This window comes from Oryzias latipes, chromosome 7, assembly GCF_053564925.1.
Source record: "Oryzias latipes strain Hd-rR chromosome 7, Olatipes_Hd-rR_3.1".
NCBI classification, from domain to species: domain Eukaryota; kingdom Metazoa; phylum Chordata; class Actinopteri; order Beloniformes; family Adrianichthyidae; genus Oryzias; species Oryzias latipes.
This window is the reverse complement of record NC_136243.1, coordinates 4,561,439-4,588,875: the sequence shown is the minus strand read 5'-3', so window position 1 is coordinate 4,588,875 and position 27,437 is coordinate 4,561,439. Positions and strand designations below refer to the sequence as shown.

At 39.4% G+C, this 27,437-nt stretch overlaps 1 protein-coding gene and 1 long non-coding RNA gene across 5 annotated transcripts in view; one reads left to right on the top strand and one right to left on the bottom strand.

Annotated features, from left to right (window-relative positions):
* LOC101156311 (ephrin type-B receptor 2) overlaps positions 1-27,437 on the bottom strand; it is a 54,560-nt gene that overhangs the window by 9,466 nt on the left and 17,657 nt on the right. The window contains exons 2-10 of one of the 4 annotated variants that reach the window (XM_078949792.1): positions 15,044-15,108; positions 13,693-14,377; positions 10,013-10,168; positions 9,466-9,801; positions 5,568-5,692; positions 4,011-4,173; positions 3,799-3,907; positions 3,578-3,642; positions 3,309-3,434 (exon numbers count right to left, since the gene is read on the bottom strand). In XM_078949792.1, coding sequence (XP_078805918.1) covers positions 3,309-3,434; positions 3,578-3,642; positions 3,799-3,907; positions 4,011-4,173; positions 5,568-5,692; positions 9,466-9,801; positions 10,013-10,168; positions 13,693-14,377; positions 15,044-15,108 — 1,830 coding nt within the window. Of the gene's footprint in view, positions 1-3,308; positions 3,435-3,577; positions 3,646-3,798; positions 3,908-4,010; positions 4,174-5,567; positions 5,693-9,465; positions 9,802-10,012; positions 10,169-13,692; positions 14,378-15,043; positions 15,109-27,437 lie in introns of all 4 variants that reach the window. The other 3 variants (XM_078949793.1, XM_023957043.2, XM_011473000.4) reach the window with 3 other exon arrangements.
* LOC110014709 (uncharacterized) lies at positions 25,980-27,431 on the top strand. Its single transcript, XR_002289708.3, has 3 exons — positions 25,980-26,438; positions 26,952-27,014; positions 27,093-27,431. It is a non-coding gene; the product is annotated as an uncharacterized LOC110014709 (long non-coding RNA).

The following is a 27,437-nucleotide window of genomic DNA, read 5'->3' as shown; positions in this document are numbered from 1 at the left end:
GACCTGCAACAGAACATCAATGTGGGGGGTGCCCTTCTGTGTGGAGTTTGCATGTAAATAATAATAATAATGGATTGGATTTATCTGGTCTTTTCAAGTCACTCAAAGTGCTTACATTGTGACCATTATTCATTCACTCCTCATTCATACTTGGTGATGGTATCTACTGATGTAGCCACAGCTACACTGGAGGCAAGGAGGGTGAAGTGTCTTGCCCAAGGACACAACAACATTTTTTGGCTGGTGGGAGCAGGGATCGAACCGCCGACCCTTCGATCATTGGACGACCCGCTCAACCGCCTGAGCCACTGTCACCATGTTCTCCCTGTGCATGCATGGGTTCTCTCCGGTGTCCTCCCACCATCCAAAAACATGCTTCATAGGTTAATTGGCACCTCTACATTGTCCATAAATTGTGAATGGGTGTATGATTGTGACCCTGCGACAGACTAGCGACCCGTTCAGGATGTCCCCTCCCTTCGCCCACAAGTAGGGAGGATAGGCTCCGGGAGCCCCGTGACCCCGAAAGGGAACTAACGGAAGGAGATGAATGAATGAATGCCTTTCTTATCCAGCGAGGGGCGGGACTTTCATTTTTTAGAGGAGGGGGGGGCTAACATACAGGTGAACATAAAAGTCTTACATTTTCTCCAAAATGTACAGAGCAGCCCTAATGTCTTTCTGGTTGATCTGATTGGCTGAAATTTGCATGTCAAATCCGGCGAGGCAGCGAGGCGGGACTTTCTTTTGGAGGCTTTAATTTAAAAAAAAGGGCGGCTGTAACGCGGCGGTAACAAATGCAGTCATTTTCACATGAGAAAAACCTACAGCACAAACAAACCTGCTGCACTTTCTTTCCTTGGTCTTGTGTCGTTGGTTAACCTTTTAATCCACATTACATCCACCGTTTTTTTTTCTATTAAAGCTTTTAACACTAACAGCAAACAAGTTTGACACAAAGAGCCGACATTTCTAACTGTGAGAGTCAAAGAGCCACACTATGCACTGCAATACTGCAAAAACACAATTACAGCCATATTATTTTCCATAACACACTCCTTTACTTACAATACAACAGCACTGAATTAAACTGCGCCGTTTCAGTTATGGGTGTTTTTTCTGTATATTACGTTAATACATACCGGTAAAACATGCATGTTGGTGTGTGTTTTAAAAAGGCAGCGAGCGCAAAACTGAGTTGGTTGTGATTTATTTTTTTATTTTTTCAGTCATCAATCAGCATCCAAAAATCCATCAAAGTCCTCATCTTATGCCTCTGAAATGAACAGCCGGGCTAGATTTCTATCAAACACGCGGCTTCCCTTTCGTCATCGTCAGAGTCCGTCTCGTTGCCGTGCGGCTCCAAAGAACAGTGAAAGCAGACGCGTCAGGCTAAGCTTAGTGACAGTCCAAAAGTGTGGCGTAACTCGCTGCGTCCCAGTAAAAGGAGCGGAGGGTGGGCAGCTTTTCATTGCAGCCGGCTTGCTGCATGTCTGCATTCACAGCTTGAAGCAAACAATTCTGATTAAAAGGAGAAGAAAATAATTTTTTTTCTTTAGAAATGCATTTGTAGTTCACTCTCTGTGTTAATACAAAAGGATTGAGATACTTGCTGACGAATTTGAATGTTTATCAGAAGAGTTATTGAGGGCGGAAATCCGAATCTGTGAAGATCTAAATTTATCAAACTGCAGCTGCTCTATTCCCGTGTTCCTCCACGTAGCTCTAAGCTTCCAGTTTAAACTGTGCTTCATAATCGTGTCTCAATGCATTTCCAGGGTTTCCCAAATGAAGTTTTTCTGCATTATGCACATATCTGCACCGTTGTACTATAGGGGGGGGTCTTCCTTCACGTCCTCTCCTCTCTCCGTACCGTTCTCATGCTGTTCTCTTCTAGGTCCTCTTTACAAAAGTCACACAACAACACATTAGAGCCACTGTGTACATTTTGGAGAGAATGTAAGACTTTTATGTTCGCCTTATGGCTGTGAAAGTACTGTATATAGAAAATATGATAAAAGGCAGAGTGCCGGATGCAGCTCAAGAGCCGCTTGTTAACCCCCCTCCGCTCTGAGAAAGGAAAGTCCCGCCCCGCTGCCTTGCCGCATTTGATCAGCAAATTTCGGCCAATCAGATCAACTAGAAAGGTTGCTGCCCCCAAGTGAGAAACACACCCCTGAACACCACCCCCCCATTCAGTTCCTGAATACACCCGCTCAGTTGTCTTTACGCCCTTTCACTTTATGGCAGATATGAAACGCCATAGCCAACAGGTAATCTGCATAATTATAGCATTAATTATAATATCTGCCTTTACAGCAGGTCCTGCCCAGTGGATCACGGGCAAAACATTATCCAAGACTGGAGATGTCATTAATAACAGTTTGGAGGACTCACATACATCACAGTTGAGGCTGGTGAATTTAAAAAATAAACAAAAAAACACCAAAGCCACCTTACCAAGAAAAATAGCAGTAGAACAACTGAACCCACAGGTTTGGTCAGGATATATACTTTTTTATGTAGTTTGTTGGTTTATTTGTTGCTTTGCTTCTGTTCTATTTGAGGTCTTCTGGTTTAACTTTGTTCACATCAGGTTTTAGCTATCAATCACTGGCCAATCAGATACCTCAATAAAAGCACATGGCCCCCACCTTTGAATGTTCAAAGCGTTTGACAAATTTTCCTGAGCCCACTTTTAGTGGTAGGGGTGTGGACTTCTAATAAGCTCACTCTTGATTGGTGACCGTGGTTGCCACAGAAACGCTGATTCAGGTCGACTTGGACCAATCTCTGTTTACTGACGTTGTCTCGTTCCAATATTGCGACATCCCTATCACAGTAAAATGGCAACTGAATTGGCTTCTTTTCATTGGAGACAGAAGTAAGGCATTTGTAAGGATTACATCACACTCACTCAGTCCAGTTCTCATGTACAGTCAATGGTCTTTATCCTTTTTCCTAATTTTATCTTTTATACCTATTGATGGTTTGTACTTGTTTGCTTTGTCTTTTGCACATAAGAGCAGAAGTCACAGAGGCCAAATTTCTTTTGCGTTCACTCATACTTATGTGTGAGACACATAAAACGTGCCTCACACTAATGGACATTTCTAAAGCTATTGGTCTTACTGGAGCACCAGGATGTGTGTAGACATTTGAAATATTGTAACCTTTCTCAGAGACAAGAAGGTATTGGCTGCTTTGATTATTTTTGTTTTATTCAATATTTGCAGTGAAACATGATTTTTGACAACTTTCTAAACAACTTTCTCTTCCAGTTCTTGAACATAACATGTTTTTTTTACCTGCACCAATCACTTGCTCTATCTTGACACAGGAAATGTCAATCTCCTTAGCAAACTCTCTGACTGCTTCATTGGGATCTTCATACGTGAAGGGATCAATGTAGATCTTCATTCCTGGTGACACTTCAACAGAGAAGAAAAGGAACAAACAGCAAAAGCTAGAAACAACAGGTGTGATTTGCATACTGGTACACACCAAGGCTAAGGCTTCTGAAAACTTAGCAGAAAGCCTCCATAGCTTCAAGAGTGCAGAGAGAGGACATACTTACTGTGGCCACTGGTGTAATGTTGGAGCTTGTCGGCATACTCGGATTCTGGTCGGTCAGAGTTTCTCCTGCTATTGACAAACACAAAAGAATCTTGAATTTCTTTTCCAACCACGTTCTGTTCAGTCTCCCCTAAATCATCTCAACAACTCAAATGCAAAAGCTTCAAATTGTTTCTACCAAACTTGGCTGCTGTCATCATATGCTTGATGTTTCTGCCTTACCCGCGACAAACTGTTATGACAACAGTGATGGCAATGATGAAGACGACTCCTGCTGCAGAGGAGCCAATAATGAGGGGAAGCTTCTCCTGGATAGTGGAGTTATATTCCTCTGCAATAATGCAATAATATGTATAATAGAGGCATATGAGTCACTTCCAATTAAGAGACAATTATACAAATAAAGAAAAATATAAAATTATAGTCATTCTAACCATCAGTCATGGTTTGGAAGTACATCTTGCCACTAAAACGTCCAAATCCAGCGACAGTCCGAGCTCGAACCTGAAAGACGTAGATGCTCCCGGGCTTAAGATTTTGTACGACTGCTGTATTCGTTTGACTCCTTATTAGAGATGAGTTCCATTCAGCCTGGTTCTGAAAAACAAATAGACATCAAAATTCCTGTGAAGAATAGTTAGAAACTGCCTTTAACTTTTATTACACTAATGGTTTAAACTTAATTCACTGAGCATGTATTGTCATCTCAAAATTACATTACATTTGAAGACAGCAAAGCCAAACTATTGTTGTAACAGTTTATTCTCATACTCCCTTTTTCTGTGCATGTGTGATCTGCTGAGCAGGCCTCAGACTTATCTTCACTTTAGCCTTGGAGCTCCTCTCCAGCAGTAAACTGTGGGCGTGATTTTCACACGAGGTCCATCGGACGATCTTCTGAATATGCAAATGCAGGGTTTTTATACCAACCCCATCCCTGAGCTCCTTGGTTCGGACTTTGAATGCACCATGTTCATCTGTCTGTCCCCTTCGTGTTTGTACGAAGTAAAACCTCCACAAAAGCTAAGTAACTGTCTCTGAGTCATTATTCATTATTTCTGTGTGTAAGAAACTGACGGGGTTACGAACTAATACAAATACAGTCCTTTCTAGAAAATCCAGTTTCTTCACAATTCCAAATGAGACAGAATAGTCTATGTAAATAAATACATGTACACCATACTCATCTTACATGACAAGTCAAACAACATAATTTGTCCAAGTCAACCTAAATCAGAAGAACGGCTGGTAATTGAACTGATGCATGTTCCATTCGCCTAAAAGGAAAACCTGAAACCCTTTACTTGAGAAGTAAAACAAACAACAACTCATGTTTTGAAAAAAATGTTCGGACTGTTCCTAAAATCCTCTCATTTCACAATAAATCTCTCATGGCGTTTGTCCATATTTGTTTCAGCATCTAAATGTTCTATTTTTCTAGGTTTCCTTAACATAACTCATACTGCACTTTGAAAAATAAAATCTAAGGTCACATGAGAAATCCTCTACATTTCTTGATAAATTGAATTTCTAAGATTGAAATGCAGCTTCATAATGTGATTTTACACGTTAATGCTGACTTAAATCCCAGAGAAATTGACACTATAGAGCAAACTGTTTCAAACATAGATTGTGAGCAAAATGTTTGGCCTTGCATATAGCTGACTGACTGACTGACTGACTGACTGACTGCAGCAAAAAACGTCCAACGCATTCTATGCAAATTACTCCAGAAGTTGAATCTTTAACTAACCTGTTGCTCTGAAAAATCCCTACATCTACATTTCAATCGCTGTTGCTCAATACTGACAACCTTTAAGACTTACCAACCCAATATTAAAGAGACGGACAAGACTTGGTCAACAACTGGATATTCTGTGTCAGTTTGTATACAAGACGAAGGCTAGATGATTAGTAAAGGCTCCAGTCTACAAAGGCTCTGCTCAGGAAACTGTCTGAATTCAAAACTGAAATAACTAGCACTGATTTACCTTCTCATAGTACTGCAGCTCATAGTCCAAGATAACACCATTGGGCTGGTCGGGCTGGGACCAGGACAGAGTGATGGTGTTAGGTGTCCTGCTGACCTGATGGATGATTGATACTGCTGATGGTGCTGAGAGAAAAACATGAAGAAGCTAAAATGTCTTTGTACTTAAACAGTTACTGAAAACAAGAGTTTTAATTGATCATAATATTTTATTCAATTCACACTGTATCAACCAAACTGTAGACAAAACATTAAGAGTGAAATAAAGTTTTGTTTGAGTCAGAATAGTTGTTTGAATGCTGAGAGCTCATACTCCTTCATGTTAATGTGAATTTCTTCTCACATCTTAGCATGATGATACTGTACAGGGGGATGAGGAAAAAGAAATGACTGGTGCTAGTAAACTAAAGAGAATGTGATAGAAGGGAGTTGTGAAGAATGGAAAGATTGACAATGTCAGATGAAAAAAACACTTGTGTTCACAAAACACTCCTTACATCAACACACATGATAACATCTGGTGTGTAGCATGCATCTGTTTAATTCTGAATCCATGAGAAATCAATGAAGAACTCTGAGTCCACTAATGCGTAATGTTTTCCAAGGCTCTCAGACTTTGGAGATCTTGTGGACCTGCCTTCACTTTGAATGGTAAAAGTCCCAGTAGGACTAAAATCCTCCAAAATTTCCATTATTTCCCAAATAGTTTTTTTTTATAATAAAAAGACAGCACAGTTACACGTTGGAGGATTTACAAAAGTACACATTTACCAAAAAAGTTATTTTTTTTTTAAATAAATTCCCTGCTGCCCCCTCCTTGAGACCTCTCCAGAGGTCTCATGACAGGAGACAGAAACACCACTCAAGTTAAGCTGAGATGAACATTTTATTTTAACCTACTACTGTATGATTGTTTACAAGAAAGCCTACAACATAATACCTCATTCATAAGTAGAATGCTTGAGACTCTATACCACCAACAAAATGCTGGGAGCCTTCATCAGGAACCTAATGGGTATGTGGGGAAAACCCAACCCATTGCACAAGTCAACTAATATAGTACACAGCAAATCAAGGAGGATCTTCCTGTCCGCATGTGGAAGTCACAGCAGTAGGAAGGATCAGAATTGGAATTAGATTGGTACAGGTCAAATTATAAACTCTCCAGGTAGACAGAACTGCTGCCTACAATAAATGGAGATGTGAGGTTGCTCCGAAGGATAAGGGTTCAGAGGGAAGAGATGGGAAATGATGGCTGCTGAGGAACAGAGGTTCAAAAGTTGTCCCATCATTGGTTAAATATGAATCCCCCACAGAAAATCTAATCCAGTTCAATCCAAAAAACATCCAGGTCCAAGCACAAATACAATGACAGGGCCCATAAAGAGAGTTTTTAACTGGAGTTTTTGACTGACAAAGTAAGGCAGTTGTGCTGCAAAGTCATTTTTTTTGCAAACTTGTGGTTCCATTCTTGACTTGTTAGCCAAAGACAGTCTTGATGATTTTTTTGGCTGAGGTGGTTCAGACCTGTGCAGAGCAGCAGTGGGTACAGATCATGCTAAATTTGATGGACGCTTGTGTAAGTGGCTTGACATCAGCTTCAAGAGGGGTTTTGCACAACCTCGTTGAGCGTGCAATGAAGGCTCTTAGAGTCTTGTTGATATTGTACAGCTCTAAGCACTCAGTGATCCATGAGTACAGTATTCAGTCATAGTCTTCCTTGTAATCAATCCAAGCATTACACTGGTTAGTTCAATAAAGTTCATAGTGTCTTTATTCTTAACTTGTTTCTTAGATTCTTCTATTATAAGACACGGTTGTGTTTTCTTTTTCCATAGGTATGTGAAAAAACACAACCGTGTCTTATAATAGAAGAACCAAAGAAGTCATGACACTGGTTGGTGTTTTAAGACCTGCAGGCTCCTATACTTAGAATAGAATAGAATGCCTTTATGTCACTATACACATGTACAATTCGCATCACAGGCGCATACAGTGAAATGAGAGCCGCTCACTGTTCAGTGCAAACATGCACGAGAAAAAATAATTTCAGAAAATAAGAAGATAATAAGATAATTTCACAAAAAAGAAAAGTACAGTTTACAAAGTACAATTTACAAAAGTACAAAAGTGTACCATACACATTTTTGCTGAGTAGGTTTTACTTTCCAGCAGAGAGGTAGGGAAAAAAATAAAAAACTGCCATGCCCATGATAGCAGAGATATATTGCACTTACTATATTGCACATGTTGAGATTATTACTTGCTCTAATAGCCAAAAATGTTTAGGATCACTGCTGCTGATGTGTAAACCAGTTCAGTGGTTTCAGTGACTGTCGTGGCAGGCATTGCTCTCAATGCATTCTTCACATTTCCCTACAAAGTGAAACTTCACTTAAATGCTATCATTGGAGTTGCCAAGTGTCTATTCAAGCCATGTTCTTATCCTTCATCATCACACTGATTTATTGGCATTCATTCCAGCTTTGATTCTAATTTCTGATTGGGAGGTTGTTATCATTTGCCCTCTGACCTGCTGTTCTGGCTCTCATGAGCCACACCATTTGTGTTGTACCTCTTAAACTCAAGTTGTGATCGCAGTAGATGTTGGATCTTTGAGCTATTAGTTACTAAGCAGCAATCGCTGATCAGGGATTACAAAGTTTCCTTATTCTTTGCATGCAATCCCTCTGAGAACAATTACTTGAGTTGTAGGATTTCAACAGAGGCTTGGTTTTGCATCTTTCCCATCTCTGATTTGTCCCACCAATCCATCTTAAATCAAGGTTGTCCAGCATTTGCACAATTTTCTTTGGCCAAACAACTTGCAGATGCACTCACACTGAGAGTCCAATCCATGTCTATATATATTAGTGCAAATATCAGCATTTGTATTAGCAATTAAGTGCAGGATTTTCTGAGATCAATTGGGAATAAGCACATTTCTGACTACAACATTTAAAAAGGAATTCAAATGAATACGAATTCCAATTTTTTTATGTAAAAAGTAGTTAGCTTTAAAAAAGAGAATAAAACTGTTTGCTTTAGTATCCAAACAACAATCAGAACTTATCAGAACAATACGAACACTGTGAGAAAAACAAGATGTTGTTTCATTTTGGCAGAGCTGAGCAAAAGCAGCCAAACGTTCGGCTAGCCCCAATGGGAATTGTCTCATTTTGCACATGAAATAAAGCATCGGTTCACAGAGCCAGCTTATTCGCTAGCGACAAATCCCTACAAAACTGCCTTAATATTTAGTGAAAGTAACAAGTGTAAACAAGCAAATAACGCATTGATGTGGCCAGCATAATATAGGTTGGTAGCTAGGTTAGAAGAAGCCCACAAATAAATACTTCGTAAGTACAAAGAAATTACAAAGAGTAAGATCCAGCTGAATTGTAAAAACAACATTCTAACAATGAACACACATGACCTGCTCATAATCTCAAATTAATGGTATTAGATGGGAGAAGACGTAATCTGCTGATATTTGAAAAAAAAAAAAGTGCTCAAAGTGCATGAAGGGTATCTATCCCCCAAGTCCAGCACAATTAGGCTGTACAACAAGAAGAAGGAGGGAAGCTGGAGCCACTATGCTGTATGACAATAAAGATTCAGGGGTGCATCAGAAAGATGCTGAATTGGTGATGGAATGTCTCATGCAGCAAAAAAACAAAGTGGCGGGTGGGGGGTAGGATCACATAGAGAGAAGCCTCTGCATGGCCTGTATCATCACCAGATTGATGATGTGATTGAAACGCTGATGCACTCATTGTAGCACTCATCGTACCAGAACAGGGGCTCAACACAAAAGCAATTGTAGGGTTTAAATTTGAACCCACATTTGACAACACCAATAGGAGTCAGAATGTGTCCAACAAGGCTTTTTTACTTACCAGCCTGATTGGTAGTGATGTTGACAGATGCATATTGTGGTGAATAAGGGCTCTGGTCAGATACTCCATTGACAGCTTGTATTTCAAAGGTGTATTGGGTGTGAGCCAGAAGGTCGCTGATGTAGACTTGGGTGTTGGTGAGTCCTAGCTGACGTGGAACAAATTGGACATTGTCTCCACAGCGGGTGCAGAGTCCACGTCCACTGCCACAGCTCTTGCATATGATATTGTAGACCACATCGTCTCGGCCACCACTTTCTTGTGGTGGGTTCCACTCTAATCTTAGAGAAGTCTCATTTACTATCGAGATGACATTTTGTGGAGTTGATGGAATGGCTAAGTGACAAAAAAAAAATGTGTTACTTGAAGCTGCTGTGCTTACTTTTAACTTCCATCTTTACAGTAGAAAAAAGGCCCTGTACATTGAGATGGATTATGAACAATAACCATGTGCACATGTAGTCTCGGGGGAAAAAAAAGACAGTTCTATGGTAAACTAGCTTTCAGACGTTACAATAATGTAATTTACAGTGATGTGTATACATACTGGTACAAGGCATCTGGGGAGGATCAGAGTCCGTGCGGTAGTAGCTATTCCGGCAAATGCAGTTTGTGGCTCCTTCATGAATTGTTCGACTGTTGATGGGGCACTGGCGACATCTGTCATCTCCCTGGGCAGATTTGAAAAAACCTGACAAACATGCTGTCCAGCAGAGACACAGCAACAAGGAGACACGAGCAAAGAAAAGAAAAAGTTAGAGGTGTCCACTGTTTGACACAATAATGTGGTCTTGTAACTGTAGAAGTGCAGCGCTAAAACAAAAATGAACTTAAACCTACAAAGGGGTCTTTCAAATAGCTTCATGAGCCCTGATAATTTAGTAATTTCATTAATTTCTAAGGTTAAGGGTGGACTAATAGGTATACCATACTAAACAATAAACCTACTCTTTTTAATCAAGGTGTTATGTTTACAATGGCAGTCAAGCCAAAAGGATCTACTGGCCATCACCTAGTAGATCAAGCTAACAGCAGAACCTTAAAATATTTTTGGGATATTCTGTACAATAGTACCTTATATATTGCTCTACAGAACAAACAGTATGCAAAATAAATGGAGTGTCTCAAAACAAACTCGCAATACACAGTAAACAGTATGTTCATGGTGAAAACAATGGCTGAATCCAGCCAGTTGGATCTTTCTTGAAGGTTTTCCCTGGTATTTCCCCTCCCTATCAGTTCTCTGTTTTGATTTATTTCTTCCTTATTTCTCCTTGATTCTTCCTGGTGATATGGAATAGATTACATGAATTCTCGTAGAAGTCTTCACATAATGAATATTGGCTATCGCTGGAACACAAGTTTCACATTCATACATAGCAGCTATGACCTGCTACTGAGCAGAGGGTAAAAGGGCTTGCTCAAGGGTACCTTACTGGGATACCAGTGCTGGGGGTACCGGATTACAAAGTAAAAGATTACTGTAATGTGATTACTTTTGTTAGTAATGGAGGAACATGACAAATTACAGTTCACATTTTGGAAACTAAAATACAGTCACTGTACTACAGAAGGCCTTGATACTTCATTCCTTAGGTTTTGTTGTATCTGACATTTTCTCTTGGTTAAATGAAACAAAACAGAGATGTGCACGCATGTGCACACAGAGTTGGGGACGATAATTTAGTAGACTTGCAACAGACCAGGACTGTTAACAAAAGTCAGACGTAGAGAGAGAGACAGATGCAACTCATTGTAATGGAATACTTTTTCAGTGAAAATTAACTTGGAGGCCATTAATACTTCTTTGTGTTTTTAAAAGACTGGCTTGGTTCCATATTTGATAGATTTGAATCTAACTGTATAGATATCAATGTAACAGTTTTTTTTCCACATCTCACTTTAAGCAGTGGCATGGACCACATGTGATGTAACTTATTTTTGAGTCATTGTTTACACTGTTGCCTGCATTCTAATAAAACCAGGTTAGGTTTTAAATCATGTTCATACTTCGCACAAAGTCACGGCTTTAAAAATAAAGTTAAATGAAAGATAAGAGGATCTAGTTTGAGTAAACCAGTTCTTCTCTTGGGAATTTGTATATAAGTAGATAAAAAGTAAAGTAACTAGTAGTGCATCACTTTTTCAAATAGGTAATGAGTAAAGCAATTTTTTATAATTTCACACAGTAAGTAAAGTAAAGCAATCAATTACTTTTCGAAGTAATTTATCCAACACTGTGGGTTTTCAAATATAATGCAAAAACTGCTGGAGATCTACAGAGCCTTACGGAAGCATTTGGGCCCCTTGAACTTTTCAACTTTTCAGGCTGCAAACATAAAGATATGAAACTGTAATTTTTTGTGAAGAATCAACAACAAGTGGGACACAATCATGAAGTGGAACGAAATGTATTGGATATTTCAAACTTGCTTAACAAATAAAAAAATGAAATATTGGGTTTGCAAAATGATTCAGCCCCTTTACTTTCAGTGTAACAAACTCTCTTCAGATGTTCAGTGAGGATCTCTGAATGATCCAGTGTAGTGACCTAAATGACTAATGATGATAAATAGAATCCACTTGGATGGAATCAAGTCTCCGTGTAAATGCATCTGCTCTGTGATAGTCTGCAGAAATCTACAGCTGAGGTGGGAGAATCTTTCCATAGAACAACAATCAGTCGTCTACTGCACAAATATTGCTTTTATGGAGTGAAAGAAGAAAGCAATTTCTTAAAGATATCCATAAAAAGTGTCATTTAAAGTTTGCCACAAGCCACCTGGGAGACACACCAAACGTGGAAGAAGGTGTTCTGGTCAGATGAAACCAAAATTGAACTTTTTGGCGTAAAAGCAACACAGCTCATCAGCCTGAACACCCCATCCCCACTGTAAAACATGGTGGTGGCAGCATCATGGTTTAGGCCTGCTTTTCTTCAGCACGGACAGCAACATTGGTTAGAATTGATGGGAAGATGGATGGAGCCAAATACAGGACCATTCTAGAAGAAAACCTGATGGAGTCTGGAAAAGACATGAGACTGGGACGGAGATTTGTCTTCAAACAAGACAACGATCCGAAACATAAAGAAAAATCTACAATGGAATGCTTCACAAATGAACATATCCAGTGTTAGAATGGCCAAGTCAAAGTCCAGACCTGAATCCAATGGAGAATCTGAAAGAACTGAAAACTGCTGTTCACAAACGCTCTTCATCAAACCTCAGTGAGCTCCAGCTGTTTTGCAAGGAGGGAATGGGACAAAAATTTCAGTATCTTGATGTGCAAAACTGACAGAGACAAACGCCAAGCGACTTACAGCTGTAATCACAGAAAAAGGTGGCGCTACAAAGTATTAACTTAAAGGGGCTGAATCATTTTGCAGACCAGATATTTCATTTTTTTTATTTGTTGAAAAGTTTGAAATATCCAATAAATTTCATTCCACTTCATGATTGTGTCCCACTTGTGTTTGATTCTTCACAAAAAATTACAGTTTTATATCTTTATGTTTGCAGCCTGAAATGTGGCAAAAGGTTGAAAAGTTCCAGGGGACCGAATGCTTTTCCAAAGCGCTGTATCTTCACTAGATTGAGTCCCGCCAATGCAAGGATATGGAGCAGCAATATCCAGCAGAGGGTGAACGTCAACAACCCATAATCATCTATTTTTATTATTTTATTCTTTTACAAATAGACAAAGCAATCCTACTCTAAACAAGTTTACCACCTGGAAATATGTCAAGCTTACTCTAAAGCTGGTTGTGTGTTGCCGGTCATGTTTTACATTTCATTGCAAATTCTCTTCAGTCTCATCCTTGCCGTGTCTCCTCTATAGAATGCATGCAGCTTGCCACATTTACACTGATCTCCAGTTACAAGCAGATCTTTGTTTTCATTCTATAATACCGGACTTGTTTTTCTATGAAGGTTTAAACAAGGGAGAAAAGTGTAAAAATGTAAAAATTATATTGGTCTAAGCAAAATGTATAAAGTGAGGAGTTAGGGGTTTTACAGCCTTAAAACATCTGCAATTCTACTTTTTAACACAGATAAACGAGGGAACACTGTACTGTTTGAAAAGTCACAACAAAGGCTAATTAAAAAAAAGTGGTTGGAAAAGATTAGAGTTAAAATAGAGTTTATGCAGATGATTTAAAGACCTGAGCTCAGAAAAATGAATAACATTGGTAACAATCAGCAACTTTAAAAATAGCTTCCTTACCTTTGCAGACTGTGCCATTTTCCAGAGCCTCATACCCAGCTTTGCACATGCAGCGTCCAATAGGAACCATCCACTCTCCATCCCCATTACAATACAACTTGATGGGTACATCCACCTCCTCCCCGTTGGGAACACAAACTCCTCTGGCTGCCACCAAAGAGGTGCTTTCTGCTCCAGACAAAGTTTCAGGAAAAACAGCACCGTTCTGGACAACTCTTGGACATTTTCTGTAGAAGACTCGAACAGCAATGAGAGACATGCAAGCTCCATAATCCTGGAAAGCAAGGTAGAACCCACTACGTGAAACAGGACCAAAACTGCGAACCTCACTATTAATTTTCATGATGCGTCCACCAAGGTCAACATGAGAAAAGCTCTCATCAGCTGCTATAGTGTCCACCTTCACCCAGGGGTTCTCCATCCATGGAGGGAAGGTTTTAGTTGCCACGTCAGAGTCAGACTCATAGTAATAAAGGTTGAAAGTCTCCTTACAGGAGCCAGGAACGTTGGGTATGGAGCTGCAGTCCCGAACTGAAAACTTCATCAGGACATGGATCCTCTGAGCACCACGTCGACGGATGTACTTGGTGCGAATCCAGTTGTTCTGGCTGTTATCGAAGACGTTGCATACTTGGTATGTGCGGATAGTACTCATATTTTCATCATATCCGCTAACTTCTTCCCACTAGAGAACAGTCAAGAAACAAAAAATAGTGATAATGTTGAAGCAGAAAAAAAACGTATCTTCATTCAGTATCAATATCCTCTAAAGATCCACTGAAATCCAATCTTTGGACCTAAACGGTCCTAGATAAAGAGCTGGGCGCCTGGGAGCAAGCTTGGACCTGTCCCTTAGCTGAGGGCAGCTCGTCAGCTACCTATCTACTTCCTGGCCAATCAATGAAAAAGTAGAAGCAATGTTTATACCCTCTTTAGTACAGTATTTAGTAAGAGTGCCTGTTTGGTTCAGATCAAGCTATGGGTTCAAGACAAGGCCTTCCCCCAGCTATCTTTCTATTTTTATTAGCAGATAGGGGATGTAGCACTGTGTTGTTGTTGTTTTTTTCAATTCAGTTAAATTTTAGGCATTGTTTAATTTACAAAAAAGCCTAAACATTTTTGTAAAGTTTTTTCACATTTTGTTACATTAAAAAATTGGAAGTAGGCCCTACTTTTTTCTTCTTTACACATTTACCATAATTTCACTAAAGCAACAGACTGATACCCTGATACCACACAATAAATGCACTCTAAATACAGACAGCAGGTTCTGAACACAGACATCAAGAAATGTTTCATTATTACTCATTGAAGAAATGTCCTCAAAATGAGTTTCTTTTCAAAAACTCACCCCTTGCGACGGGTAGATGATCCAGCCCAGTTCTGCTGTAGCTGTTGTTGAATCCATCAGTACCTCTGCAGAAACACAAAAACAGATTGAAGTTAAAAAAATTAATAAAATAAAGAATCAATGTTTCAATGCTCAGTTTGTCCATATTGATTCAATAGATTCTACAAAATAGTATTTTTTATGTGATGCTTTTTGCAGATATTTTTTGGACTCATGCTGTCCTAAAAATATGAAATGAGCTTCACTTGGATATCTACATTTGTCTTAGAATTATAAAACACTTTTAGCATCTGTTGGTATAGTGCAACAATATTTAGGATTGTAGTATGAAAAATTGAAAACATCTTTTCTTAGTACATGAGCCTCTAACGGGAACCATCGGGAACCTTTTTGACCGAGAGAGCCATAAACGCCACATATTTTTAAATGTCATTTCGTAAGAGCCATACAATATGCTTAAAACTAAACATACAAGTAAATGTGTGCATTTTATATAATTTCAACACTTTTAAAGTACAATAAGTCTGTGGATTCTTTTTTAATAACATTTTTATTGTAGAGGACTGAGTTGAATTGAGCGGCTGTTGGGTTGCGTTCTGAGTTCCGGAGTTCATTGAACGCATCAGGCAGAGATGCTGATTGGCCCTCAGTTCTGTCTCTCACCCTGTCGTTGGGGAGTTTCGACTAATGGGGTTCAACAATGCACCCATCATCAGAACATTGCAGGTTTGATTCCCGCCTTGCACGCCCATGAGTCGATGTGTCCTTGGACAAGAACCTGAACCCCACCATGCCTCTGGTGGTAGGTTGGCGCCAGTGTTTGGCAGTGGAGCCACCGTGAATGTGTGTGAATGTGTGTGAATGTGTGTGAATGTGTGTGAATGTGTGTGAATGTGTGTGTGACTGGGTGAATGGGTCTGTGACTGTAAAGCGCTTTGGGCCTTGTAGGTAGAAAAGCTCTGTATAGACCATTTATGCTGTTGCTAATAAATGATGAGTATTTCTTAGCATTAATGTGACTTCTGGTGCTGCCTGGTGGTTTTGCTGATGGTCTAGTCTGGTTGATACGTGGTGAGTTTAAGCTTCATGCAGGCGTTGAGACTTCCATCCGTTAAACGTGATCGAAGGTCTGAATGTTCTTTAGATGTGACAAAGACTGCTCACATGCAGACGTGGAGCCAAACATTGTCCGTACAGCAATACACGCTGCAGTGTGTGGTATGTGACGGACAGCTGCTCTAATCAGTGCACCGCTCACCTTGCTGCCTGAGCCCACTACCCCTCCCTTTTTCATTCTCAAAGACGGTAGGGCGGATCTGCCAGGACGGCTATTCACAGGTTTCAAGTCGATACAGATTTGGGGTTTTGATGCGCGGTTTCACGGATTTGATGCGCCATACATCAGGCTCTGAATTGACACCAGACATTACAAACTGGCATCCCATCGCGTCTGAGAGGGACTGATCTAATGAAACCTTTTTTTTTTTTTAATAATCAAAGATTTGTCTGCGAGCCAGATGTGGCCATCAAAAGAACCAGATATGGATCGCGAGCCATAGGTTCCCGAACCCTGCACTAACGTGAATGATCTCAATAACAGCTGTGTCATCATAGAACAACACACTGCTGCACATCCGACTTCTTGAATTATTCACATCATGAGCTCTGAGTACGCCACTCCGCTCTGAAGTACAAGAAGAGCAAAAATTACAGAAAGCTGCAGGGCTCAGCTCTGCAGCAACCAGTGCAAGCGAGCGCCTAAACATTTGCTTCTTATTAAGCACATCTAAAATGTTGAATCGTTCAAAGTTTATTGTGTAAGCCAAAACAAAGAGCTGCTTGGGTGTGCATGTGTATTTCAAGCTGCTGTGTGGGTTATGTTTGTTTAGCTCATTTTGTTGGCCATGCAAAGCATAAACTTAGTTATTTCTGTTTAGTTTAGTAGTGACCACAGGACACATGCACACCCTGTAATAGAGGTCATGAGGCAACATATGTAGTTCTCTGATGTAGAATTAAAGCTTATTGTCAATAACAGCAAATAATTACTCGGTTCAGTAGCTAATTTTGTTTTTGTTTATTTCAAAACATTAAAGTTAGTGTGCTATTCTGATGAAGACAATGACATTTTTAGCAGCAAAACATTCACAAACTGAAAAGACAGTTAAGCCATCAGCTTGCCAAAAGAATAGACAATGTGAAAAGAATAAGAAAATAAAATCATAAGAGGAATTATACCTGTATAAATCATAACGTAGACAGACACCAAAGTCACAAATTCTGTGATTTATTTTTTATAGTTAAAAGGCTCTATAAATATTGTAAAATATTTTTGATACATTTCCAGGGGTTGGTGCTTACAAACACAGTTATTACAGGAATGACTTTTGGAGGAAATTAAAAGAATTCAATTTGAGTTTGAAAATAACAGAAAGAGAAAATAAATAGAGACAATGACGACAGATGTGTTAAACAGCTCTCTGATGAAAACATAAATATTTCAAAGCACATCTTTCACAGCATGTCTGCTAAATTTAAAGGGCATATATCATGCAAAATCAACTTTTTGAGCTTTAAATTGGCATTTCTCATAAAAACAACAACCCCAAAGTGGTATTTTGATCCGTTCACACATTTCTGAGTACTCCTCTTAAAACCAGCTTTGATAATTCATTGATTCTGTTTTATTTTTGCTAAATTACTCAACACACATTACTTTAAATTTGAATCAAAAACATCAGGATAATTCTATAGATGTTTAACATCACCAGAATATCTTTCTTCACAGGCAACAGTTTTTCTTAGTCTGTGGTGCAGCGGTAGGGTGGTTGACCTCTGATGGGAAGATTGCAGGTTTGGTTCCTGCCTTGCCCGCCCATGTGTTAAATTGTCCTTGGGCAAGACACTGAACCCCCAATTTGCTTCTGGTGGTAATAAACTGGAACCAGTGTTCGCTGAGCCCCCATCAGTGTGTGAGTGGTTGAACGTGACTGTAACTGTAAAGCGCTTTAGACCTTCAAGGAAGGTAGATAAAAGCTACAGAAGTACACAACATTCACCATTTAATACACGCAACCCAAATAATTCTAGTCAAACTAAAAGAAAAAGATAACAAGCATGAAGACTCCTCCACTGTTTATATCCTGAAGTTGAACTCACAAATTTTGCACGAGTAAAATACAAAGTGCCTCCATCCTGGCCACTCGGATAAAGCAACCAATTAAAACTTGCTTTCAGCCTTAGCTGTTTTATTCAAACATAGTGATGCCCATATGTGACACAACAAAACAACCTTCTGTTGTTTTTCCACATCCAAAGAACCCAAAGGTAACATTCTTAGAACATACTAGCACACTGTATGATCACGTCTTTGCTAAATTTAAAGTGTTTCCACACATTGGACTGGAATGATGGACTGTTTTGAATGTGATGTTTCAATCACTAAAATTATATGCCGCTTTTAGAAAGTGTGTAAAAAATGGCACTTGGATGGCTAAAACACTTTTCTTTACACCCAAATAACTCAATGTAGCTCAGAGTCAATCAGACTTCTATGTAATCAAACTGTGTTTTTAGAAAGCAACACTGACTGACGATCAATTTGACATGTTTTTGAGTAGGTAGAATAGAAAATAATAGGCCATGAGCAAGAAACCTTCAATAAAGGGGCGGTTCTGCAATCACTGACCACTGACAACATCACCGTCCTTTTGTTTTCTAGATGATGTTTTGGTGACTTTTAAATGTTGACAGTGTTGTCACTGCGGCGGTACCCTGAAACGGCGTCTACAACCCACACAAGGGGCCCAGGTGATGCAACTCATCCAGGACGGCACATCAATGCGAGCTGTGGAATGAAGGTTTGCTGTTTCTGTCAGCGTACTCTCCAGAGCGTGGAGGCACTACTAGGAAACAGGCCAGTACACCAGGAGATGTGGAGGAGGCTGTAGGAGGGCAACAACCCTGCATCAGGACCACTAGCTCCTCCTTTGTGCAGGAGAAACAGGAGGAGCACAGCGAGAGCCCTACAAAATGGCCTCCAGCAGACCCCAAATGTCAATATGTCTACTTAAACTGTTAGAAACAAACTCCATGAGGGGGGCATGAGGGCCCGACATCCACAGGTGGAAGTTGTGCTTACAGCCCAACACTGTGCAAGACGTTTGGCATTTGCGCCCTTGCGCCCTGTGTTCTTCACAGATGAAAGCAGGTCCACACTGAGCACATGTGACAGACATGACAGAGTCTGGAGACACCGTGGAGAACATTCTGCTGCTTCAACATTGTTGAACATGACTGCTTTGGCAGTGGGTCAGTGTTAAATCCAGGCTCGGTGGGTGCAACATAAAAGACTCAACCAAGGAATTAAAGCAACCAGGTGTATTCCCACTGATGTGGAAACACTAACAACAAATATCTGGGGAGGGAAAAAGGCTGCTGTGACAAGCATGAGTCGTCCTGCTGGTATGGCTGCCAGCCATGGGAGAAAGGAAGGGAGGAGCCCAAAAGGGCCTTTTAAACCCTCCTCAATCAGGTGCTTCTGGGGAAAGCTGGAAAACCTAAAGCTGGGAAAAAGAAACAGAAAAGACAAGAAATGATCACCACATAACAGTCAGTAATGGTTTGGGGTGGCATTTCTTTGGAGGGCCGCACAGCTTTCTAGTGCTCATCAGAGGTAGCCTGACCTTTAGGTACCATACCAAGGTACCAAGATGAAATTTTAGGACCCTTTGTGAGACCACATGCTGGTGTGATTGGCCCTGGGTTCCTCCTAATACAAGACAATGCTAGACCTCATGTGGCTGGAGTGAGTCAGCAGTTTCTACTAGACAAGGGTATAGATATGATGGAATGGCCCGCTTGTTCCCCAGACTTGAATCCAATTGAGAAGATCTGGGACATCACATCTCGTACCATCCATGGTGTGGGAGAAAATCCTCCAGAAGACCATCCACTGCCTCATAAGGATATGTGAAGGCCACACCCACTACTGAATCTCATTTTGACTTTATTTTTTTAAACAGTGTAGTAACATTGAGTTATGGCAACTTGCAAAACATTAGTGGAGCCCATACTTTTCCTTCTTTCTTTTAAATCTAGGTCTTAATCAAGTAGACAAACTGTGATAAAGGATCAACCATTTCAACATTATAGCCAGTTCTAGCATACTATGATCAATTTAACAAAGCAAAGATTTCAATATTCATTTACCCATGGAACAGAAGCCTTGCTTCTAGAGGCTGTTGTAGCTGATAGAAGGCCAGTCACCCATCAGTCATTAGATTGAACCTAGCCAAGTGTTGAATACATTGAGAAAGTATAAATGTATAAAGTATACAAGTATAACTACAGTATACGACTTGAACAGTCGTATAGGATGCTTAAAAGATTTTGCGGATGAGGATGATATTCCCTCAAGAGTTGTGTTAGACACGGTATTGAACAATCATGGACACGCTTTTGTTGAATTTCTTAAAGACTCTAAATGTTGTGTTTCGAATGGGAGGGTAAATCCAGAGAATGATGGCTTCACCTCTGTGTCCTTTAAGGGTAAAGCTGTGGTGGATTACATTGTCAACCTGCACACTGGTTTAAACGAGTGCGTTGAATTTAAAGTTCTCACCCCTTTGGAGCTGATAAAAAGCAACGAGTCTGATCTGATGAACCTCATTGATGACAGAAGTAAACTCCCTGATCATTCAGTGCTCTATTTGCATCTTAAAACTATTGAAACAAATTTGTCAAATAATATGCAAGCTGGTTTACAAAATAAAAAGCCAATTAGAAAACTGCCTGTTAATTTTATGGAGTCAGAAGTCTGTTGTGAGTCTCTATGTGAAATTGGTCTTCAGCTGAGGGAAGATAAACAAACACAGGAAAATCTGAACCATTGCTATGGTTGGTTTTGTAATGTTTTATATAAAGAATTGGATAAAAATAGACCAAAACAGAAAAATAAAAGCAATAAAGGAATATGTAAAAGAAATCAACCTTACTGGAACAATGAACAGCAGAGTCTATGGGAAAAACTGTGTTTATCAGAGAAAAAGTATTTAAAATGCAAAGAAATGGTTCTGAAAAGAGAGAGAGCTTCTTTCTGTGTTTAAAAACTGTCAGAGTCATTTTGATAAGAAGTTAAAATTATTTTAAAGACGTTTCAGGAGGGGTAAAGCTCTTCAACTACAACTGCATTTGCAAAATAATAAATCACAGTTATTTTGGAGGGAAATAAATAAACTAGGACCTAAAAGTGGAAGGCCAATTCCACATGAGATTTTAACAGACTCTGGAGAATCTGTTTTTCTAACAGAGCAAGTGATAAACAAGTGGGAGTCAGATTATAAGAACTTGTTTACCTGCAATAGTAGTTCCCACTTGTTTGATGACCAGTTTTTTCTGAATATGTGCAAATCCAAAAAACTGGTTGAAGACAATAGTTTTAAAATTTTTCTGAACTACTCTGACAAAATAAATCAAGATATTGCAATTGAGGAAGTTCTAAAAGTCATTGAGAAAACTAAACTTCATAAAGCTGCTGGTGTGGATGAACTATCAAACGAGGTTCTTAAGTGTCCTAAATTGTTAACTACTTTACATTGTCTCTTTAGATTTTGTTTTAAGAATGGCTTTATACCATCTATTTGGTATAAATCGATCATCAAGCCGATTCCAAAATCCCCTCAAGCAGACCCAAGAGTCCCTCTGAATTATAGAGGCATTAGCCTTCTGAGTACCGTGTATAAAGTGTTTTCTAGTATTTTAAATAATCGGTTATCTGAATACCTAGAAACAAACAAAGTCCTTGTAGAGGAGCAGAATGGATTCAGGAGAAATAGAGCGTGTATTGACAATATTTATGTTCTGTCCTCGGTGGTGAGAGCTAGACTGCAAGAAAGTAAAAGTACTGTCATGGTTTGAGTTTGTTTTGTCTTGGTTTTTGTTTTAGTTCTTGTTCTGTCTTGTTTGGTTCTGTTTCCAGTTTTATTTTGAAAGGGTTCCTGTCTTGTCATGTCTTGAGTCTTACTTCCTTTGGTCCCCATCTGCCCTGATCGTGTTCACCTGTGTCTTGTCTGCCCTGTCTGTATATAAGTCTTGTCTCTGCCTTTCTCTTGTGCTGGTCCATTAGCTTTTCTCATGGTGTTTACGTCATCCTGTTCTAGCCACGCTTATGTTCCATGTTTCTAGCCACGCCACAGTAAGTTTTGTTTTGTTTTGTTTTGTAATCCTGCTCGGCAGCGCCTTTTGTTTGTTTGTTTATTAAACCCTCTAGTCCCGAAACCGTTTTGCCTCCCGTCTCTGCGTCTGGGTCCTACCGGCTCTCGAGCCCCCTCACATGACAAGTACCTTTGTTTGTTTTGTGGATTTAAAAAAAGCATTTGACTCGATAGAGATCTTCTTGAATATAAATTACTTATGTATGGTATTAATGGTCAATTTTATAAAGAAATTAAAGCTCTGTACAAGGCTCCATTAGCCTGTATGCAGGTGAATGACCTAAAAACAGGATGGTTTTCCACACCATTTGGAGTTAAACAGGGAGATGTTCTTTCACCAACTCTTTTTTCTATCTATGTCAACGATTTAGCTCAAGAAATTAAGAAAACTAACTTGGGTATTGATATCAATAATTGGAACTTGAGCATATTACTTCATGCTGATATTATTTTGATAGCGGATGAGGAAATAAAATTACAAGGAATGTTAAATACAATGAATGACTGGTGTAACAAATGGAGACTCACTATCAATAGTGATAAAACATAAATAGTTCATTTTAGAAAGCCTTTAGTACCTCAGAGTAATTTTCGGTTTTATTTTGGTAAAACTACTCTCATGTTTACTGATACCTATAAATATCTTGGTTTTGTTTTTCATAAAAATATGATGTTCTCAGAAGGAAAGCAGCTGTTATCAGATTCTGCTGGGAGGGCGCTTGGTGCAGTGATAAATAAGATGAAGGTCTGTCCTGAGTTGAGTTTTGACACGTTTAGTGAATTGTACGATGTCATGGTGGGATCTGTGTTATTTTATTCTGCAGGAGTCTGGGGTTATGAAGACGCTCCTGAGTGTGATAAGGTTCAATACAGGGCAATGAGATATTTTATGGGTGTAAACAGGTTCACCGCTAAAGCCGGCATTGAGGGGAACATGGGGTGGGAACCTTGTGTGATCAAACAAAGAGCAGAAGTTCTCAGATTATGGAACCGGCTGGTGACTCTACCTGTAGAGAGACTTGCACGTTAAATATTTGATTGGGATAAAGCTCATATTTATCCTTGGTGTAATGATGTATTTAACATTCTGTCCTCTGTGAACCTACAATCATTATTTTTTAATTGTTTGAAATGTAAGATAGATAATGTTAAGGAAACTTTAGTTGGTTATTATGAAAAAGACTGGAAAATGAAACTGCTTCATAAACCAAAATTACGAACTTATTTGCAAATTAAGGACACATTTTCTGCTGAGCCATATGTTATATATAACTTAAAAAGAGGACGAAGATCCTTATGTGCTCAACTGAGAGCAGGAGTGCTCCCCCTACAGGTGGAAGTAGGGCGCTTTAAAGGCATTCCTGAGGAGGAAAGACTCTGTGAGGTCTGTGAGCTGCAAGTGGTGGAGGATGAATTTCATTTTTTGTTTTATTTTCCTTTGTATGAAAAACAGAGACTTTGTATGTATGAGGTCATAGAAAAGAAATGTCCTGATTTGTTTTGGTTATCTGGAGACAAAATTTTACGTTGGCTTTTTGAAAATGAAATCTTTTGTTTGGCAAATTTTGTGTCAAAGGCATGGACAATAAGAATGGACACTTTGTATTCTGTTAGACTCTGATTAGGGGGGTTATTGGATTTTTTTTGTGATGGGGATGTATCTTTATGTATTGTGTATTTTGTTTTTCAGTGTCATATAAGCCCGTGAGCGCTGGGCACATTAGTGCATGACACTTAAATAAATCAAATCAATCAATCAATGTAAATAGCCATCATTATGTAAAATCCCTCCGAAATGTCTTTACAAACTAAGGACAAGATGACAATTCACCAATGTAATTTCAACCTAATTGGGAGGCCAGGTGAAAAACAATGTTCACAGATGCACTTTTCAAGGCAACACACAGTCATGGTTTGCACTTAGAGTTGAATGAAAACAGATATAACCTTCATTTAGCTCTTATCACTGAAACACTAACTGACACGACGTCCAAGAAAATGGCAAATGAGACAAAAATGACCTTCAAAGAGCCAACAAACATATGAAAGAAAGCTGACCCAAAGTAAATGTCAACTCTGTTAGAATATTAGGCAGAGCTAAGTCTGGCTAATGGGCTTTTTCTCAAAAATGACAGAATTGTCATTCCAAAGTCATTAAGACCTGGGCTGCTGATAACAAAAGTGGTGCCTCCAAAATTCAAAAGGCCAGCTAGCAGACATTGACAATATAGTTTTAACTGTGAAATATGTCTAAAATATCACCCAAACTAAAGAAAAGAACCAATAATTCTAACAAATTTACCAATAAACCATGGCAAACAGATCTTTTTTATTGGGATGGAAAGGTGATTGATACCTAGTACGCACTGGCACTACTTTTTGGCATATTATCACACACTTTAAGATTATGTGTGCCATGTAGCAAAGAATTCAATAGGTTGTCTTTAGTTACAGAGGCCTTTGTTATAGCTGCAGGGAATCCAGAGACTTTGCAAAGTAGTATGACTTTAACGTGCAACCTCTTTGGAAGCATACGTGTCTCATATTTCAAAATAAAAGTCTATACCAGAAAGACAGGACAATGATGTCAGTGCTCACTCCTCTTCTCCTGTCACTACTGCGCATATTTGGCGCTGGAAAAAGATGGACAAAGCAAGAATAGAAGAGAGTGGACCAAGAGGTTGGGAAATTTTGTCAGAAGCTGGAATTCTCAAACTTACAATGTGGATTAAAGTGTTGTTCAAAAAAGCGCACGAGCGAGCCGCCGCTGTGACCGGAAGTAGCAGAAGTGCTAGGTGCAGTAGCTGCTCGCTGAGTCGCTCTGCCCCCCCCGTTTGACCACAGAAAGTGAGTCTTGTGACAGATTCACGGCAACTGTTCAAACCCCTGTCCCTGGAGGTGAACGGACGTTTAAATGGCATTTTATGAAGGTAAAAATGTGTCAAAAAGAACGCACTTGTAGATTTGATTTGAGAACTTGTAATATAGAATCTGAATACTTGTGCATCAAAAATCTGCATCTGTGTGTAAATATCTTCTGCTGTGAACTGACAAATTTCCAATTGCATGTGTTCATTTAGAGTTCCAACTTCAAATCTGTGATTACAACTGCTCAAATGTGCTTCTGCGTGTGCTCGAATCTGCTGCCGCAAATCACAGGTGCGCTACAACTGCGCTCTGAATTCTGACACATTCCTTGCGAGAAACTTGTGTCAAAAGTGATCTGTGTCCGATAATGGGACTAGGGGGGGAGGGAGGGTAAGAGGAGGCGGAGTCAACCAATCAGACTGCAGGATTCGGAGAACTTGATCAAGTTGGAAAGATCTTCACAGATTCACACTTCCTGCTTCAATAACTCCTCTGATAAACGTTCAAATGTGACAGTAAGTCTCTCAATCATTTTGTATGAACACAGAGAGTGAAGTAAAAATGCATTTCTAAAGAAAAACTTAGTTTTCTCCTGCATTTTAATGAGAAATGATCTCTTCGTGCTTTAAATGCAGACATGCAGCTAGACGGCTGCGAACGGACAGGATCAGGAAGATGATCATCTTTGTTGTAGCAGGACAACAGGGTCAGGGCTATTGAGCAGCTTTATTAAAAATCATATGGATAAACATTTGAAAAAAAAATATTAGATTAAATAAACGCGTTCTCCGCGACGTTCCAGGCGACGGCAGAGCGCAGTTGTAGCGCACCTGTGATTTGCGGCATCAGATTGGAGCACACGCAGAAGCACATTTGAGCAGTTGTAATCACAGATTTGTATGGTGTCAAATTAGAGTCTAAAGTATTGCGCATCAAAACAGTAAAACCGCGCATCAAAACCCCAAATCTGCAAATCAAAATGCATAAATTGAGAACCAAAACCCACAATTTGCAACCAAAAGCCATTCCCCAAGGCAAAATCCTATTTCTCAGCTGCTGATTTGTTTTCTTGCCATTCTGAAATCCTGTTTGTGAGTTGCAGTTTTATTTTGAAATTATCTTTTTGAGTTGCGCTTTTATTTTTTGAGTCGCGCTTTTATTTTTTGCGGTTTTGATTCTAAAACCTGTCGACACGTAAAAACAGTGTCATGTCAGTCAAGGGGAGGGGAGGCGGGACATCCCCACATCCAGAAGCTCATTGGCTGCCGAATAACACCGAGTCTTACGTCAACAGACCAGTTTAGAATGTGCCGGTAAGTTTTTCATGTGTTTCATATCTTTTACTATATTAAACGATCAAACTTGTACTTTATTTAACCAGAGGAAGCCAGCACAGTCAGATGAGGAGCTCCACCAGTAGCTGCTTGTGAAAAAAGATGTTAGAAAGTTAGATGTTGCATGAAAAACTATCACCATTGTTCTCCCGTGTTAGCATGCTAACTAGCTCAATGCTAGCGGGCTTTCCAGCTCTTTTCATGACTTTTATGGATTAAACAAAGTCCATTTTTTACCACAGTGTCAGGATCGGTCATGTCAACCTGGGAATAATTGCCCGTGGAGCAATACACGCGCGGTGCATGTATGCGTCTGCACTATGCAGACTGGCAGAATTCTGGTATGAGTGAATCAGAGCAGAGTAAATTGTAGCAGACCAGCAAAAACGTGCTTTATTCCAGTATTAATCATCAATAGAATTATTAGTATATTTTTAATTAGTTGCTGGTTTTAAAATTGACTATTCCTGTATATCTGTTGTTTTCTATAAGGGCCGTTGTTATGCATACCATAACAAAAACGGCAGGAATACTGAGGAAGTCTACAACTTCAAGGTAATGAAAACAATTTTAATCTTAATTTTTCTCTTCTTTTTTTGGTTAATTAACTTTGCTGTTTTTGTTTCTTTCCAGATGCAGGCCCCAATGACGTCCCAGTGTGATGCAAAGGCTGTCTGGCAGGCTCATAGACATCTCCTGTTAACTGAAAGAGAAGCCTTTAAAATAGTTGTCCATTTCGACCACACTGTCTGCTTCCCATTTCTCAGTGTCTGCACAAAAACAGTGACTTTTCCACCTCAAGTCTTTTGACGAGTTTTAAAAACAGTTATTTTCATTTATCTGAATTGTGGTTCAGAATTTCACAGAATCTAATACACTTGACTATGTGTTTCAAAGATATTTGCAAAACCATCAGTCTTTTGTACAAAACACATTCAATGGTCAAACATTAAAAAATGAAGCTTTACAAAATACCAG